The sequence below is a fragment of the Apteryx mantelli genome, chromosome 34 (genome assembly GCF_036417845.1).
Source record: "Apteryx mantelli isolate bAptMan1 chromosome 34, bAptMan1.hap1, whole genome shotgun sequence".
Taxonomy (NCBI): domain Eukaryota; kingdom Metazoa; phylum Chordata; class Aves; order Apterygiformes; family Apterygidae; genus Apteryx; species Apteryx mantelli.
In genome coordinates, this window is record NC_090011.1 from 1,813,628 (window position 1) to 1,830,997 (window position 17,370).

At 67.2% G+C, this 17,370-nt stretch overlaps 3 protein-coding genes across 3 annotated transcripts in view; 2 read left to right on the forward strand and 1 right to left on the reverse strand.

The window, feature by feature from the left end:
- Nucleotides 1-17,370, forward strand: part of LOC136994913 (THAP domain-containing protein 7-like) — a 42,879-nt gene that overhangs the window by 22,367 nt on the left and 3,142 nt on the right. Inside the window, 1 exon segment of the mRNA XM_067314338.1 lies at nucleotides 16,460-16,501. The gene's annotated coding sequence lies outside the window, so the exon portion shown is untranslated.
- On the forward strand, nucleotides 2,814-6,089 carry LOC106492597 (zinc finger protein 22-like). The gene is made up of 3 exons (XM_067314351.1): nucleotides 2,814-2,852; nucleotides 3,400-3,438; nucleotides 5,430-6,089. The coding sequence occupies exons 2-3, from the start codon at nucleotides 3,402-3,404 to the stop codon at nucleotides 6,026-6,028; spliced, it is 636 nt and encodes a 211-aa protein (XP_067170452.1). The 5' UTR covers nucleotides 2,814-2,852; nucleotides 3,400-3,401; the 3' UTR covers nucleotides 6,029-6,089.
- On the reverse strand, nucleotides 7,734-15,083 carry ZBTB45 (zinc finger and BTB domain containing 45). The gene is made up of 3 exons (XM_067314334.1): nucleotides 15,015-15,083; nucleotides 12,098-13,175; nucleotides 7,734-8,797 (listed from the first exon to the last, which is right to left on the reverse strand). Exons 2-3 carry the CDS (start codon nucleotides 13,128-13,130, stop codon nucleotides 8,406-8,408), a joined length of 1,425 nt encoding a protein of 474 aa, XP_067170435.1. The 5' UTR covers nucleotides 13,131-13,175; nucleotides 15,015-15,083; the 3' UTR covers nucleotides 7,734-8,405.

The following is a 17,370-nucleotide window of genomic DNA, read 5'->3' on the forward strand; positions in this document are numbered from 1 at the left end:
TCTCCCTCGCCTCGGTGCCCCCCTCCCATCCTCCGGTCCCTCCCTCCCTCCCCCCTCCGCGTCCCTCCCGGTGCCCCCTCCCCCCCGGTCCTTCCCCCCTGATCCCTCCCCCCGGTGCCCCTCCCCTTCCCCCCCACTCCCCCCTGCCTCCGCTGCCCCTCCCCTTCCCCCGGTTGCCCCTCCCCCCCGCTGCCCCTCCCCTTTCCCCCGGTGCCCCCTCCCCCCCGATGTCCCCCCTCCCTCCCAGTGCCCCTCCCCTTCCCCCCCGCTGCCCCCTCCCCTGCCCCCGCTGCCCCTCCCCCTCCCTCCCGGTTCCCCCTCCCTCCCGGTATCCCCTCTCCCCCCGATGCCCCTCCCCTTCCCCCCGCTTCCCCCTCCCCTCCGATGTCCCCCCTCCCCCCGGTGCCCCCTCCCCCCGGTGCCCCTCCCCTTCCCCCCGCTTCCCCCTCCCCCTCCCCCGGTTCCTCCTTCCCCCCGCTTCCCCCTCCCCCCGATGTCCCCCCTCCCTGCGGTTCCCCCTCCCTCCCGGCGCCCCCTCCCCCCGGTGTCTCCCCTCCCCCCCCGGTGCCCCTCCCCTCCCCCCCGCTTCCCCCTCTCCCCGGTGCGGGCGGGGCGCGGAGCCCCCCCCCCCCCCCGACACGGGGCAGGGCCCGCCCGAGGTACTGGGGGGGACTGGGAGCACTGGGGGGGACTGGAGAGGCTGGGAGGCGCCGGGGGGGACTGGGAGGCACTGGGGGAACTGGGAGGACTGGGGGAACTGGGAGGACTGGGAGGCACTGGGCGAAGTGGGGGGACTGGGAGGCGCTGGGGATACTGGGGGACTGGGAGAACTGGGGGGGTGACGGGGGGGTAATGGGGTTACTGGGAGCACTGGGTGTCCCCTGGGCCCCCCCGTGTCCCCCCACGTCCCCCCCCTTGGGTAAGCACCCGTCCTCTGTGTCCCCTCGTGTCCCCCCCCCATGTCCCCTCCGGGTCCCCTCTGCGTCCCCCTGGGGCCCTTCCACGTCCCCCAAGGGTCCTCGGGTGGCCCCGGGTCCCCTCAGGTCTCCCTAGGTGGCCCCGTGTCATCTCGCATCACCCACATGTGTCCCCAGGTCACCTCGTGTCCCTCTGGATGGCCCTGTGTCCCTCTGGGTGGCCCTGTGTCATCTCCTGTCCCCACCGTGTGTCCCCAGGTCCCTCCGTGTCCCCTCCATGCCCCACCAGCTGTCCCCAGGTCGCCTCTGGTCCCTCCAGGTGTCCCCATGTCCCCGCCACGTCATGCCACATGTCCCCCCCGCGTCCCTACGTCACTGCACGTGTCCCCGCCATGTCCCACCATAGGTCCCCCATGTCGCTCTGTGCGTCCCCCCCCCGCATCGCTCTGTCCCCGTGTCACTCCGCGTGTCCCCCGCGTCCCCCCGCCTAACCTACCCCTTCTCTCCGCAGCCCCCGGCGCCGCCACCGCGTCCCCACCGTGTCCCCACTGCCACCGCTGTCCCCTGAGTCTGACTCCGAGCGCCCTAATCCAGCCCTGAGCACCCCGATTCTGGCTCTGGGCACCCTGAATGTGACTCTGAGCACCCTAAATCCAGCCCTGAGCACCCCGATTCTGGCTCTGGACACCCTGAATGTGACTCTGAGCACCCTAAATCCAGCCCTGAGCACCCTGATTCTGGCTCTGGACACCCTGAATGTGACTCTGAGCACCCTAAATCCAGCCCTGAGCACCCCAGTTCTGGCTCTGGACACCCTGACAGGCTCCAAGCGCCCCAATCCGGCTCTGAGCACCCCGAATCCGGCTCTGGACACCCTAAGTCTGACTCCGAGCACCCTAAATCCGGCCCTGAGCACCCCAAATCTGGCTATGGACACTGAATCTGGCTGCAGACACCCCAAATCCAGCTCTGGGCATCCAAAATCCAGCTCTGGGCACCCCGAATTTGGCTCTGGATGCTGGATCTAGCTCCAGACACCCCAAATTTAGCTTCAGGCAGTCTAAATTCAGCCCCAAGCACCCAAAATCCAGCTCGGGACACCCGGAATCTGGCTCCAAACACTGAATCCACATCTGGACACCCCAAATCTGGCTCTGGACACCCCAAATCCAGCTCTGGACACCCCGAATTTGGCCCAGGACGCCCTGAATCCCACACCAAACACCCCTAATTGGGCTCCGGACACCCCAGATCCAATTCTGAGCACCTGGAATTTGGCTTTGGACACTGATTCCAGCTCCGGACACCCCGAGTCTGGCTCCAGACACCCCAAAGCTGCTCCTGACATGCCAAATCTGCCTCTGGACACCCCAAATCCGGCTCTGGACACCCCAAATCCGTCCCAGGTCGCCCCTGCGGCCTCGTGAACCCCGAGACCCTCCATCCCCTTAACTCTGCCCCTCGGGCCAGGTCGCGGAGGTGGGGACCTGCTGTGGGGTGGCCGAGCCCCATTAAACCCCATTTACCCCCTCTGGCTCCCGGTGGTATGTGGGGGGGACGGGGGGGTCCCCAAAAATGGGCAAAAGCCAGCAGAAATGGGAAAAAATGGCCCAAGCGCTCCCCTGGCTTGCACCATTTGGGGGGGCTGCGACGGTGGGTGGGGACCTCGCTGCGGTGTCCTGCCCCGGAGGGGGCATTTTGGGGCGGGGAGGGGGCAATAGTGGAGCGGGGGGGGCAATAACCGGGTGGGGGGGGTGGGAGAGGGGTAACAACAGGGCCGGGGTGGGGGGGGGGGCAATAGCGGAGCAGCGGGCGCTGGCGGCAGGGAGGGGGTTAACACCATCGAGTTGCGGTCCGCCGGGCGGCGCGGAGCGGCCCCTGGAGGTGCGCGAGCGCTTCCGGGGCGTGGGGCGGCTGCGGCTCTGCGGCGCTGAGGTGAGGGAAGGGGGGGGAGACACCGGGACCGGGGGGGGGGGGACGCGGCCCGGTACCTCCCCGGCAGCCCCCGCTTCCCCGGCCCGCCGGGACCTCCCGGTGTCCCCCCACCCCCCTGGCCCGGGTCTCGCTTCTCGGTCCCCCGGGGCCCCCCCAGGGTTTCCCCTCCAGCCCCGGGGCTCCCCCCCCCCGGGGCTCCCCTGGGTCCCCTCGCCCCCCGTCTCGGGTCTCCCTCAGGGCCCCCCCCGGTCTCCGTTTCCCTCCAGCCCCTGTCCCGGTGCCCCCCCCGGGTCCCCCTCCCTGGTCCCGGGGGTCCCCCGGTGCACCCCCCCCGAGTGTCCCCCCACCTCCCCGGTCCTGGCCCCCACCCCCAGCTACGGTGCCCCCGCCCCGGGTCTCTCCGCTGGGTCCTGGTGCCCCTCCGCCGGGTTTCCCCCCCCCCCAAATCCGGGTGTCCCCGTCCCCGCTGGTCCCGGCCCCCCCCCAGGGTCCCTCGGTTCCCCCCCCCAGCCCCGGGCTGAGCCCCCGCTCCCGGGTCTCCTCGCAGGGATGGAGCAGGCGGAGGAGCCGCCCGGCGCCCTCTCAGGTGAGCCCGGCCGCGCCACGGGCAGGGGGAGGGCTGGGTCCGGCCATGGTCAACGCGGGTCCAACTGGGCCACTGCGGGTCCAGCCCTGGCCAGGGTCCATCCAGGCCAACGCGGGTCCAACCCTGGCTGATATGGGTCCATCCAGGCCAACGTGGGTCCAGCCCTGGCCAGGGTTCCTCCGGGCCACCATGGGCCCAGCCCTAGCCAAGGTGGCACCAGTCCTGGCCAGGGTGCATCCAGGCCAACGCAGGTCCAGCCCTGGCTAACGTGGGTCCAGCCCTGGCTAACATGGGTCCATCCAAGCCAACGCAGGTCCAACCTTGGCTAATGTGGGTCCATCCAGGCCAACATGGGTCCAGCCCTGGCCAGGGTCCATCTGGGCCAACACGGGTCCAACCCTGGCTAACATGGGTCCATCTGGGCCAACACGGGTCCAACCCTGGCTAACATGGGTCCATCTGGGCCAACACGGGTCCAACCCTGGCTAATGTGGGTCCATCCAGGCCAACACAGGTCCAGCCCTGGCCAATGTGGGTCCATCCAGGCCAACACAGGTCCAGCCCTGGCCAATGCGGGTCTGCCTGGGGCAATGTGGCTGCAGCCCTGGTCGGAGTCTGACCCTGGCCAACGTGGCTCCAGCCCTGGCCAGGGTTCCTCTGGGCAAACGCAGATCCATCTAGGCCAACGTGGGTCCAGCCCTGGCCAACATGGGTCCATCTGGGCCAACGTGGCTCCAGCTCTGGCCAGGGTCCATCTGGACCAACGTGGGTCCATCCAGGCCAACGCAGGTCTGACCCCAACCATCGTAGGCCCGTCTGGGCCAGGTTCCTCATGGCCGTGTCCAGATGAGGGTTGAAGACCCCCAAGAATGGAGACCCACCATCTCCTTGGGTCTGACTCTGGCTCCATCACACATGAGAGAGCTCAGAGGGGTTTCGGGGGGTCCCAGGTCCAACCACGGCCAATACATCAGGGTCGGGTTCCTCGTGGCCGTGTCGAGTTGGGCGTCTTCACAGACGGAGACCCACCAACCTCCCTGCGTCTGACCCCGACTCCGTTCCCACTGGGGAAGGGGGAGCAGGACCTCCCGGGTCCAACCCCCATCTCAAAATGAGTCTGACCCCAGCGAGCACGGGCCCACCTGGGCCGGGACCCTCGTGGCTGGACAAGGGTCGGGTCAGAGGGCGCCTTATGGCTTCGGGGGCAAATACCCCCCTTGGGGGGCAACTGGGGAGCTTTGAGGGGCAATTTGGGAGCTTTGGGAGGACAAATTGGGGGCTTCAGGGGGGCAACTTGGGAGCTTCAAGGGAGCAACTTGGAAGCTTCAGGGGGGCAACTTGGAAGTTTTAGGGGGCAACTTGGGAGCTTCAAGGGAGCAACTTGGAAGCTTCAGGGGAGCAACTTGGAAGTTTTAGGGGGTAACTTGGGAGCTTCAGGGAGGCAACGTGGAAGTTTTAGGGGGCAACTTGGGAGCTTCAGGGGGGCAACTTGGAAGCTTCAGGGGGGCAACTTGGGAGCTTCAGGGGGGCAACTTGGGAGCTTCAAGGGGGCAACTTGGGAGCTTCAAGGGGGCAACTTGGGAGCTTCAAGGGAGCAACTTGGGAGCTTCAAGGGAGCAACTTGGGAGCTTCAGGGAAGCAACTTGGAAGCTTCAAGGGGGCAACTTGGGAGCTTCAAGGGAGCAACTTGGGAGCTTCAGGGGGGCAACTTGGGAGCTTCAGGGGAGCAACTTGGAAGCTTCAGGGGGGCAACTTGGGAGCTTCAAGGGAGCAACTTGGAAGCTTCAGGGGGGCAACTTGGAAGTTTTAGGGGGCAACTTGGGAGCTTCAGGGGAGCAACTTGGAAGTTTTAGGGGGCAACTTGGGAGACTCAAGGGGGGCAACTTGGAAGTTTTAGGGGGGCAACTTGGGAGCTTCAAGGGGGCAATTCAGGAGCCTCAGAGGGGCAATTCAGGAGCTTCAGAGCAACGCGCGTCTCCGTGTCCCCGCAGGGAGCAGGAACAGCCGTGAAGCGGACGTCATGGAGAGCCTAGCGCCATCCCCGCTGCCACCACCGCCATCCCCGCCGCCGTCCCCCGGCCTGGGCTGGCCCTGGGGGGCGGCAGGCACCCGCAAGCCCTACAAGTGCACCGAGTGCGGCAAGGCCTTCGGGCAGAGCTCGCACCTCATGCGCCACCTGGGCACCCACACGGGCGAGAAGCCCTACAAGTGCGGCGCCTGCGCCAAGAGCTTCGCCCAACGCTCCAACCTGCTGCAGCACCAGCGGGCCCACACGGGCGAGAAGCCGTACGAGTGCGGCGCCTGCGGCAAGCGTTTCGGCTGGAGCTCCAACCTCAGCCAGCACCGGCGTCTCCACACCGGCCAAAAACCCTTCCAGTGCGGCCAGTGCGGCAAACGCTTCGGCGAGAGCGCCCGCCTCCTCGAGCACCAGCGCACCCACACGGGCGAGAAGCCCTACCGCTGCCCCGACTGCGCCAAGACCTTCAGCCGCGGCTCCCACCTCGCCCGCCACCGGCGCCTCCACGGCGCCGGCGAGGCGCGCGGCCAGAGCGGGGCCCTGGCGCTGCGCCGCGGCGCCCGCGGGCTCTGAGGAGCACAGCGCGGCGCGGACCTCCCGCGGGAGCCACGGGGACGGCGTTCGGCGCCCGGCGGCGGCTTGCGGAGAGCCAACGGACGCGGGATGGGGGCGAACCTGGACACTGAGGCTTGGGGACGGTCCGTGACGTGGCCAACGGCCGCCACGGCCCTTCTGCGGTAGCCACAGGGACGTGGTTCAGCCCCGTCGGCAGCTTGCGGAGAGCCAACGGACGCGGGATGGGGGCGAACCTGGACACGAAGGCTTGGGGATGGTCCGTGACGTGGCCAACAGCCACCACGGCCCTTCTGCGGTAGCCACAGGGACGTGGTTCGGCCCCATCGGCACCCATCGTTGGCTTGCAGAGGAGCCACGTGGGCAAACGGACGTGGGATGGAGGCGAACCTGGACACGAAGGCTTGGGGATGGTCCGTGACGTGGCCAATGGCCACCACGGCCCTTCTGCGGTAGCCACAGGGACGTGGTTCAGCCCCGTCAGCGCCCGTCGTTGGCTTGCAGAGGAGCCACGTGGGCAAACGGACGTCGGACCAGGGTCATGAAGACTTTGGGAGGCTCCTCAATGAGGCCAGCGGCTACTGCAGCCCTTCTGTGGTAGCCACGGGGACGTGGTTTGGTCCAGTTGGCCCCCGTCGCTGGCTCGTGGAGGGCCCACATGGACAAACAGATGCAGGATCGGGGGCAAACACGGATGCAAAGACTCGGGGAGGATCTGTGACATGGCCAGCGGTGGCCACAGCCCTTCTGCAGGAGCCACGGGGACGTGGTCTGGTCCTGTCAATGCCCAGCCTTGGCTTCCAGAGAGCCCGTGTGGGCAAACAGACATAGGATTCGGGTTGTAAATACTCTGGGAGGCTCCACAAAGTGGCCAGTGGCTACCCCGGCCCTTCTGTGGTAGCCACGGGGACATGGTTGGTCCAGTTGGCACCTGTCACCAGCTTGCGGAGGAGCCACGTGGGCAAACGGACGTGGGATGGGGGCAAACCCGGACACAAAGACTCGGGGATCATCCATGACGTGGCCAACGGCCACCACGGCCCTTCTGCGGTAGCCACAGGGACGTGGTTCGGCCCCGTCAACGCCCGTCGTTGGCTTGCAGAGGAGCCACGTGGGCAAACGGATGTGGGATGGGGGCAAACCTGGACACGAGGACTCGGGGATCATCCATGACGTGGCCAACGGCCACCACGGCCCTTCTGCGGTAGCCACGGGGCTGTGGTTCAGCCCCCTCGTCGGCTCACGGAGAGGCCACGTGGGTGAACACCAACGCAAAGGCTCGGGGAGGCTCCACGCCGCGGCCAACGGCTACTGTGGCCCTTCCGCGCTGGCCACGTGCCCGTGGGGCAGGAGCCTCATTAAAGGCCGATTCCTAAAAGCGACTTGGAGCGCGCCGAGATGGGATTTTTAGGGACGGGGGGGAAAAAAGGCACGAACGGAGGGGACGGAGCGTTTCCTTCAAACGTTCGCGTTGGGTTTTCAGAGCCCGCCGGGCGCCCGCGCGGCCCCCACGGGCGTTTAATAACCCGGCGCGCGGGGCCACGGCCGCCACGGCCGCCGTCCTCGTCCTTCCTCGCCCTCCGCCATCCCGCCGTCCTTGTCCTTCCTTGCTCTCTGCCATCCCGCCGTCCTCGTCCTTCCTCGCTCTCTGCCATCCCGCCGTCCTCGTCCTTCCTTGCTCTCCACCGTCCTCATCCTTCCTTGCTCTCCACCGTCCTCGTCCTTCCTCACTCTCCGCCGTCCTCATCCTTCCTCGCTCTCCGCCATCCTTGTCCTTCCTCGCTCTCCACTGTCCTCATCCTTCCTTGCTTTCCGCCATCCTTGTCCTTCCCCGTTCTCCACCATCCCACCAACTTCATCCTTCCTTGCTCTCCACCATCCCACCAACCTCATCCTTCCTTGCTCTCCGCCATCCCACTGTCCTCGTCCTTCCCTGTTCTCCGCCATCCCACCAACTTCATCCTTCCTCGCTCTCCACCATGCCACCAACCTCGTCCTTCCTTGCTCTCCGCCATCCCACCGTCCTCCTCCTTCCCTGCTCTCCACCGTCGTCCTTCCCTGCTCTCCGCCATCCCACCATCCTCATCCTTCCTTGCTCTCCACCATCCCGCCGTCCTCGTCCTTCCTTGCTCTCCACCATCCTCGTCCTTCCCCGCTCTCTGCCATCCCAGCAACCTCATCCTTCCTTGCTCTCCGCCGCCCTGCCGTCCTCGTCCTTCCTCGCTCTCCGCCGCCCCGCGCCGACAAACCGAAGCCGGCGGAGAGTCGCGGCGCCGCTCGGGGGCCTCCCGTCCCTCCCCGCAAGTTCCACGCCGCGCCGCGCCGGCGGATCGCTCCTCGGCGAGACAGAAGGGGACGAGGCAACCGGCGGCTACCGTCACGCCGGCCCGGCCTCGGCGCCCTGCCAAGCCGCCAGACCAGCTTCTGGTGGCGGCGGTGGCGGCGGTGGTGGTGGTGGTGGTGGTGGCTCAGGCTGCCAAACCTCGGTGGCCGGTGGTGGCGGCGGTGGCGGTCCGACGGGATGGTTGGCGGCGGCGTGGCGTTCCAGGAGGGTGCGGTGGGAGAAGCCCTTGGTGCAGAGGCGGCACTGGAAGCGCTCGGGCCGGTGCGTGCGCATGTGGACGTTGAGGGAGCTCTTCTGGGTGAAGCGCTTGCAGCAGACGGCGCACTGGAAGGCGCGCACGCCCGTGTGCGTCACCATGTGCTTCAGCAGGTAGTCGCGCAGCGAGAACGAGCGCCAGCAGATCGAGCACTGGTGGGGCTTCTCGCCTGCGGGGGTGGTGGCACGGTGGCTGTCCCCATCGTCCCTTGTCCCTGGTTTCCACCACGTCCCGCTTACGGCGCCGTTCCTGGTCCCCCGGCGCGTCGTGTCGCCATTTCTGTGTCTTTACCCGCCCCGCATCCCCGTTGCATCCACATCCCCACGTCCCTGGTACATCCCTGTCCCCTCGTGTCCCCCTTACGTCCCCATCCCTGTCCCCCCAGGTCCCTGTTTCCCCCTCCGTGTCCCTGTCCCCGTCGCCCCTCGTCCCCATTCCCCCGTGTTCCCGTTCCCCTCCCGCGTCCCCGGCGCCTCGTGTCGCCGTTCCCATGTCTTTACCCGCCCCACATCCCCGTTGCATCCACATCCCCACGTTCCTGGTACATCCCTGTCCCCTCGTGTCCCCCTTACGTCCCCATCCCTGTCCCCCCAGGTCCCCATTTCCCCTCCAGGTCCCTGTCCCCGTCACCTCTTGTCCCCGTTCCCCCGTGTTCCCGTTCCCCTCCCGTGTCCCCGGCGCCTCATGTCGCCATTCCCGTGTCTTTACCCGCCCCGCATCCCCGTTGCATCCGCATCCCCACGTCCCTGGTACGTCCCTGTCCCCTCGTGTCCCCCTTTCATCCCCATCCCTGTCCCCCCAGGTCCCTGTTTCCCCCTCCATGTCCCCATCGTCCCTCGTCCCCGTTCCCCCGTGTTCCCATTCCCCTCCCGCGTCCCCAGCACCTCGTGTCACCGTTCCCGTGTCTTTACCCGCCCCGCATCCCCGTTGCATCCGCATCCCCACGTCCCTGGTACATCCCTGTCCCCTCGTGTCCCCCTTACGTCCCCATCCTTGTCCCCCCAGGTCCCTGTTTCCCCCCCCCAGGTCCCTGTCCCCGTCGTCCCTTGTCCCCGTTCCTCCGTGTTCCCGTTCCCCTCCCGCGTCCCCGGTGCCTCGTGTCGCCGTTCCCATGTCTTTACCTGCCCTGCATCCCTGTTGCATCCACATCCCCGCGTCCCTGGTACGTCCCTGTCCCCTCGTGTGCCCCTTACGTCCCCATCCCTGTCCCTCCAGGTCCCTGTTTCCCCTCCAGGTCCCTGTCCCCGTCGCCCCTCGTCCCCGTTCCCCCGTGTTCCCGGTCCCCCGGCGCATCCCTGTCGCCTCATGTCCCCGTTCCCGTGTCTTTACCCGCCCTGCATCCCCGTTGCATCCACATCCCCGCGTCCCTGGTACATCCCTGTCCCCTTGTGTCCCCCTTATGTCCCCATCCCTGTCCCCCCCAGGTCCCTGTTTCCCCTCTGTGTCCCCGTCGCCCCTCGTCCCCGTTCCCCCGTGTTCCCGGTACCCTCCCACGTCCCCGGCACCTCGTGTCGCCGTTCCCGTGTCTTTACCCGCCCCGCATCCCCGTTGCATCCACATCCCCACATCCCTGGTACATCCCTGTCCCCTCGTGTCCCCCTTACGTCCCCATCCCTGTCCCTCCAGGTCCCTGTCGTCCCTCGTCCCCGTTCCCCCGTGTTCCCATTCCCCTCCCGCGTCCCCGGCACCTCGTGTCGCCGTTCCCGTGTCTTTACCTGCCCCGCATCCCCGTTGCATCCACATCCCCACGTCCCTGGTACGTCCCTGTCCCCTCGTGTCCCCCTTACGTCCCCATCCCTGTCCCGCCAGGTCCCCGTTTCCCCCTCCGTGTCCCTGTCCCCGTCGCCCCTCATCCCCGTTCCCCTCCCGCGTCCCCGGTGCCTCGTGTCGCCGTTCCCGTGTCTTTACCCGCCCTGCATCCCTGTTGCATCCACGTCCCCGCGTTCCTGGTACATCCCTGTCCCCTCGTGTCCCCCTTACGTCCCCATCCCTGTCCCCCCCAGGTCCCCGTTTCCCCCCCCAGGTCCCTGTCCCCGTCACCCCTTGTCCCTGTCGCCCCTCGTCCCCGTTCCCCTCCCACGTCCGCGTCACCTCGTGTCGCCGTTCCCATGTCTTTACCCGCCGCCGCATCCCTGTTGCATCCACATCCCCGCGTCCCTGGTACATCCCTGTCCCCTCGTGTGCCCCTTACGTCCCCATCCCTGTCCCCCCAGGTCCCTGTTTCCCCCTCCGTGTCCCTGTCCCCGTCGCCCCTTGTCCCCGTTCCCCCGTGTTCCCGTTCCCCTCCTGCGTCCCCGTCGCGTCCCCGTCGCCCCTCATCCCTGTTCCCATGTCTTTACCCGCCCCGCATCCCCGTTGCATCCGCATCCCCACGTCCCTGGTACGTCCCTGTCCCCTCATGTCCCCCTTACGTCCCCATCCCTGTCCCCCCCAGGTCCCCATTTCCCCCCCCAGGTCCCTGTCCCTGTCGCCCCTTGTCCCCGTTCCCCCGTGTTCCTGTTACCCTCCCGCGTCCCCGGTGCCTCGTGTCGCCGTTCCCGTGTCTTTACCCGCCCTGCATCCCTGTTGCATCCACATCCCCGCGTCCCTGGTACGTCCCTGTCCCCTCGTGTCCCCCTTACGTCCCCATCCCTGTCCCCCCCAGGTCCCCATTTCCCCCCCCAGGTCCCTGTCCCTGTCGCCCCTTGTCCCCGTTCCTCCGTGTTCCCGTTCCCCTCCCGCGTCCCCGGCGCCTCATGTCCCTGTTCCCGTGTCTTTACCCGCCGCCGCATCCACGTCCCTGGTACGTCTCTGTCCCCCCAGGTCCCCATTTCCCCTCCATGTCCCTGTCCCCGTTGCCCCATGTCCCCATTACGTCCCCGTCCCCATTCCACCCCCCACGTCTCCCCGTTGCCCCCGTCCCCACTGGCCCACAGCCCTGTTCATGTCCCCATGTCCCCACGGCCCCGTTCCTCCATCTGTGATGTTGCTGTCCCCCCCCCCATGTCCCCCTCCCTGCCACGTCCTTGTTCCCCCACCCCAGATGTCCCCATCCCCCCCAATGTCCCTGTTTGCCCCCATGTCCCTGTCCCCATCCCCCTACATCCCTGTTTTGTCCCCATTGCCCCATTTTCCTGTCCCCCCCATGTCCCCAACCCCGCTGCCCCATGTCCCTGTCCCCCCCGTCCCCATTCCCCTACACCCCACGTCCCTGTTTGCCCCCCATGTCCCTGTCCCCATCCCCCTACATCCCTGTTTGGGCCCCATGTCCCCACATCGCTGTCCCCATTGCCCCATTTTCCTGTCCCCCCCCACATCCCCATTGCCCGCCACGTCCCCGTTCCCCCACGCTCGATGTCCGCTGTCGCCCCACGTCCCCCTACACCCCTGCCCCCCCCATTTCCCCACGTCCCCCATCGGGGCAGCCGCGAGAGCCCCCCCGTCGTCCCCCCCCACCCCACGCGGTTTCACCCCCGTTTCACCCCCTCACCCGAGTGGATGAACATGTGCTTGGTGTAATTCTTGCGCGAGCTGAAGGTTTTCTGGCAGTGGCCGCACTGGTAGGAAGGTTCGGAGCAGCGCGAAGGGCCCGGCCGGGGCGCCGGGGGGGCCGGGGGGGCGCCGGGATTCAACCCCACCTCGGTCCCGGCTTCGTAGAACGGCGGCGGCGGCGGCGGCGGGGGCGGCGGCGGCGGGGCGAAGGCGAAAGCGTCGGCGCCCGCGGGCGCTTTGGGCCCGAAAGCGAAGCTTCGTCCCGCCGCCTCCAAGCTGCAGTCGGGCCCGAATTTCCCCCCTTCCTCAGCCGGCGGCCAAGGGGGTAAAAACGCTTCGGCGAAAACCTCGGGCGCCCCGAAAAATTGCGGCTCCTCGGCGGCGGCGAAAGGCGCCGGGGCGAAGCCTTCCTCGCCGCCGCCGCCGCCTTCCTCCTCCTCCTTGACGGGCAGCTGGAGCCGCAGCGGCTGCCGTTGCTTGCGGCTGTGGCAGCTCGGCGCCGTTTCGGGCTGCCCCGGCCGCCCGTCGGCGTCGCGTTGCTGCGCCGCCGCCAACAGGTCGCGCAGCTTGTACCGCACCTCGGCACCCTTGGGCGCTTCGGGCGCTTCGGCCTCGGCGGCGGCGGGCGGGGGCCGGGCGGCGGGCAAAGCTTTGGGCCCGCGGCTCTGCGAGATGATCTGGGTGCACTCGTCGATGACCGTCTTGATCTGGAGGACGGAGGCGGCCGTGAGGATGTGCAAGGCCTCGGACTGGGCGACGACGAGGCAGCCGCTGTACATGAACTCGACGAGCTGCCGCACGGCGCCGCTGGGCACCACGGGTGGCACCTCGATGGCCGAGTGACCCAGCAGCAGCTTGTCATGGAAGAAAGGGCTGCCGGCGGCCAGCACGCAGCGGTGGGCGCGCAGCGTCGCCTCCCGGATGCGCACCGTCACGTCGCAGAAGTGGCCGCCCAGGCGCTGCCCGTTGAGCGTCTCCAGCAGCGACTTGCTGAAGTTCTGCAGGTGGATGTAGTGCACCGCTTCCGCCATGGCCGGGGGACGCCGCGGGGGGACGTCGGCGAGGTCTGCGGGCGCCTGTGGGTCAGGGGACACCTTAGGAGATGTCACCGGGGCGTTGGGGACGGTTTAGGGGACGTCATCGGGGTCTGGGGACGCTGCCGGGTACGTTACTGGGGTTGAGAGTCACCTTAGGAAATGTTACCAGAGATCTGGAGATGGTTTAGGGGGCGTCACTGGGGTTCTGGGGACACTGCTGGGGACATTGCCAGGGTCTAAGGATGTCACTGAGGTCTGGAGACACCTTAGGAGATGTCACCGGGGTCTGGGGACACCACTGGGTACGTTACTGGGGTTGAGGGTCGCCTTAGGAGATGTCACCGGAGGTGTGGGGACGGTTTAGGGGGCGTCATCAGGGTTCTGCGGACACTGCTGGGGACATTGCCAGGGCCTAAGGATGTCACTGAGGTCTGGAGACACCTTAGGAGATGTCACCGGGGTCTGGGGACACTGCCGGGTACGTTACTGGGGTTGAGGGTCGCCTTAGGAGATGTCACCGGAGGTCTGGGGACGGTTTAGGGGACGTCGGCGAGGTTTGCGGGTGCCTGTGGGTCAGGGGACACCTTAGGAGATGTCACCGGAGGTCTGGGGACGGTTTAGGGGACGTCATCGGGGTCTGGGGACGCTGCTGCATACATTACTGGGGTTGAGGGTTGCCTTAGGAGATGTCACTAGGGGGTTGGGGATGGTTTAGGGGACGTCATCGGGGTCTGGGGACGCTGCTAGGGACATTGCCAGGGTCTAAGGATGTCACTGAGGTCTGGAAACACCTTAGGAGATGTCATTGGGGTCTGGGGATGGTTTAGGGGACGTCATCAGGGTTCTGGGGATACTGCTGGGGACATTGCCAGGGTCTGGGGACATCACTGAGGTCTGGAGACACCTTAGGAGATGTCATCGGGGTCTGGGATGGTTTAGGGGATGTTACTGGGGTTGAGGGTCACCTTAGGAGATGTCACCAGGGGGTTGGGGATGGTTTAGGGGACGTCATCGGGGTCTGGGGATGCTGCTGGGTACGTTACTGGGGTTGAGGGTCACCTTAGGGGATGTCATTGGGGTTCTGGGGACACTGCTGGGGACATTGCCAGGGTCTAAGGATGTCACTGAGGTCTGGAGACACCTTAGGAGATGTCACTGGAGGTCTGGGGACACTGCTGGGTACGTTACTGGGGTTGAGGGCCACCTTAGGAGATGTCACTGGAGGTCTGGGGACACTGCTGGGGACATTGCCAGGGTCTGGGGACATCACTGAGGTCTGGAGACACCTTAGGAGATGTCATCGGGGTCTGGGGATGGTTTAGGGGATATTACTGGGGTTGAGGGTCGCCTTAGGAGATGTCACCGGAGGTCTGGGGACAGTTTAGGGGATGTCATCGGGGTCTGGGGATGCCACTAGGATCATTGCTGAGGTCTGGAGACACTTGTGGGAACAGCACTGGGATCTGGGGACACCACTAGGGACATCGCTGGGGTTCAGGGACACCTTAGCGGATGTCACCAGGGGTCTGGGGATGCCTTAGGGGACATCACCAGGGTTTGGGGACATCACCAGGGTCTGGAGACACCTGTGGAAACAGCACCAGGGTCTGGGGACACCACTGGGGTTGAAGGACACCTTAGGGGATGTCACCGGGGTCTGGGGACACCCTAGGGGACATCAGCAGGGTTTGGGGACATCAGCAGGGGCTGGGGACACCTGTGGGAACAGCACTGGGGTCTGGGGACACCGCCGGGGCTGAGGGACACCTTAGCGGATGTCACCGGGGTCTGGGGCCACCTCAGGGGACGTCACCGGCCCCTCCCCCACAGGGGGACCCAGGCGTCCGGGCCGCGCGGGGGGGGCGGGGCCGCACTCACCTCCCGGTCCCCTCCGGAACCGCCGCCGCTAGCCCCGGCCACCCGGAAGTACCTCGAAGGAGCACTTCCGGCGGCCGCCGCAGAGGATACGTCACTTCCGGGGAGTGACAGCCATAGAGAAGCCCTCCCCCGTGCTCAGAGGGGCCGGAGCGGAAGTGGGCTGAGATCATAGAGAATAAAGACGGGGCCCCACAGAGGCGGCGGGAGGATGGTAACGGGGGGGGGGGGGGGGCGAGGTGAGGGCGGAAGTGACGTTAGAGACGTTTCCAGCCTCCTGCTCTAAGTCTGGCGTCACCTCTGGGTTTGGTCATGACATCACTTCCTGGTGCCCTGATGATGTCACTGCCCGATGTGGGTCTGCCATCCTGGTATGTTGGTGATGTCACTTCCTGGTCCCTAGGTGACATCAGAGCCTGGTCCAGGCCTGGCGCCTCCTGGTCTGAGGGTGACATCACTTCCTGGCCTGCCAGTGACATCACTGCCTGGTCCAGCCTTGACGTTCTCTCCTCCGTTCATGCGTCTCTGGCTCTGACATCACTTCGTTTCCAGATGATGACATCATATCTCATGGAGCCTCTAACCCCACCCACCACAGTGACATCATTTCTGCCGAGCCCCTACTTGTGCCAGCACTTCCTGTGACATCATGTCCAGCGCTGTGACATCACAGCTTCTCCCATGACCTCCCTCTGTCCCCTCCCATACTGCCGCCTCCCCTGGGGTTTCCTCTCTATGACATCATCACTGACTCAGTGACATCACAGGTGGTCTGATGTCACAGCTGGTCTCATGACATCACTGCAGTCATCACGACCACGGAGGGGCTGCGAGGCCTCCCTATGGGGCTGGCCACACCCCCTCATTCCCGATTGGCTCATGGGGCTGTCACTCACCAGCACAAACCCTGCCCCCTTTTGCTGTCTCCAGGGTCCCCAAAACACCCCAGAACCCCATGTCAGGAGGAGCCTTGAAACAGCCCAAAACCCCAGCTGGGGGGCTTGAAACCCCCCCCCGGACCCCAGTTTTGGGAGGGGGAGGCCTCAAAAGGTCCCTGAACCCCGTGGGGGTCTTGAAACACCCCAAAAGGCAGGCTGGGGGGGGGGGGGCTTGAAAAAACCTAAAAACCTGGGGGGGGGCTTGAAACCCCCAAGCCCCTCCCACCCCACACCCCCCCTCTTTGAGGGAGCCTTGAAACATCCCCGGGCCGCGGTGGGGGGGGAGCCTTGAAACACCCCCTCCTGCGGGGGGGCGGGGCTCGCATGGCTAATGAGGGGGGGCGGGGCGCGCCTCGCCAATGAGGGCGCCGCATGCAAATATAGGAGGCGCGGGGCGGGGCGCCGCCCCCCCCCCCTCCGCCGCGGCGCGGCCAATGAGGAGGGCGGGGCGGGGCGCGCGGCAGGTTCTCGCGAGAGCGGCGGTGGACGGGGACGGCGGCGGAGGGGGGGGGCGGAGGCCGCGCGCTGCGGCGGCGGGATGGGAGCGCCGAGGTGAGGCCGGGCCCGGGGGGGGGGGAACCGGGGCCATGACAGGGGCGGGCGGCCGGAACCAGGTGCGGGGGGGGAGGGGGAATCCCCGGGGAGTGACGGGGTCGGCGGTGGCCCCGGCTCCGCCCCTTCCGGCCCCCCCCAGCGACCGCGGCCCCCCCCTAGCAACCGCCCCCTCACGTCGAGGCTGCCCCTTCCGCTCCAGCTGCGCCCCCGTGACGTCACCTTCCGCGACCCCCCCTTCCCCGGGACCGTCATGGCCCCCCCCCCCCCGGCCTCCCTTGGCCCTCGGGAGGGGGCGTCTGCGGCCGGGGGGAACCTTGTGGCTCCGGGGGGGTATTTGAGGCTCTTGGGGGGCACCTGGAGCTGAGGGGGGGGCGCCTGGGGGTCTGGGGTAGTTTGGGGGGGGCATTTGGGGCTCGTGGGAGGCACTGGGGGCCTGGGGTAGCTTTAAGGGGGGCACTTGGTCCTCGCGGGGGGGCAATTTGGGGGCCTGAGGTGGTGCTGGGGGGGCACCTGGGGCTCTTGGGGTGGCCCCTGGGGGATTGGGGTAGCTCTGGGGGGGGAGCACCAGGGGATCGGGGGGGGGCACCTGGGGTCTGGGGCATCTCCGAGGGGGGGCATCTCTGCATGGGAGACAGGGGGTTGTGGGGGGCTGGAGGGCACTTGGGGGGGGACTTATGGGGCTCTGGTGCAGTTTTGGAGTGACACGTGTCTCTGAGGGGGGCATATAGAGGTTTGGGGGGGGCTGTCTGTGCATGAGGGGCACGTGGGGCTCGGGGGGCACAATTTAGGACTTGGGGGGGCCCAACTGTGTTTGGGGAGGGGGAAAGGGGATATTAGGGAGGGCCTGGTTGTATGCGGGGGGTGCA

What these genes read in the sequence shown, in the direction of transcription:
- LOC106492597 (XM_067314351.1), top strand. Translation starts at nt 3,402, where the DNA reads ATGGAGCAGGCGGAGGAGCCGCCCGGCGCCCTCTCAG. An exon ending in GCCGCCCGGCGCCCTCTCAG is followed by an intron (nt 3,439 to 5,429) that starts GTGAGCCCGGCC and finishes GTGTCCCCGCAG; the next exon opens with GGAGCAGGAACAGCCGTGAA.
- ZBTB45 (XM_067314334.1), bottom strand. Translation starts at nt 13,130, where the DNA reads ATGGCGGAAGCGGTGCACTACATCCACCTGCAGAACTTCAGCAAGTCG. An exon ending in GCACATGTTCATCCACTCGG is followed by an intron (nt 8,798 to 12,097) that starts GTGAGGGGGTGA and finishes CCACCCCCGCAG; the next exon opens with GCGAGAAGCCCCACCAGTGC.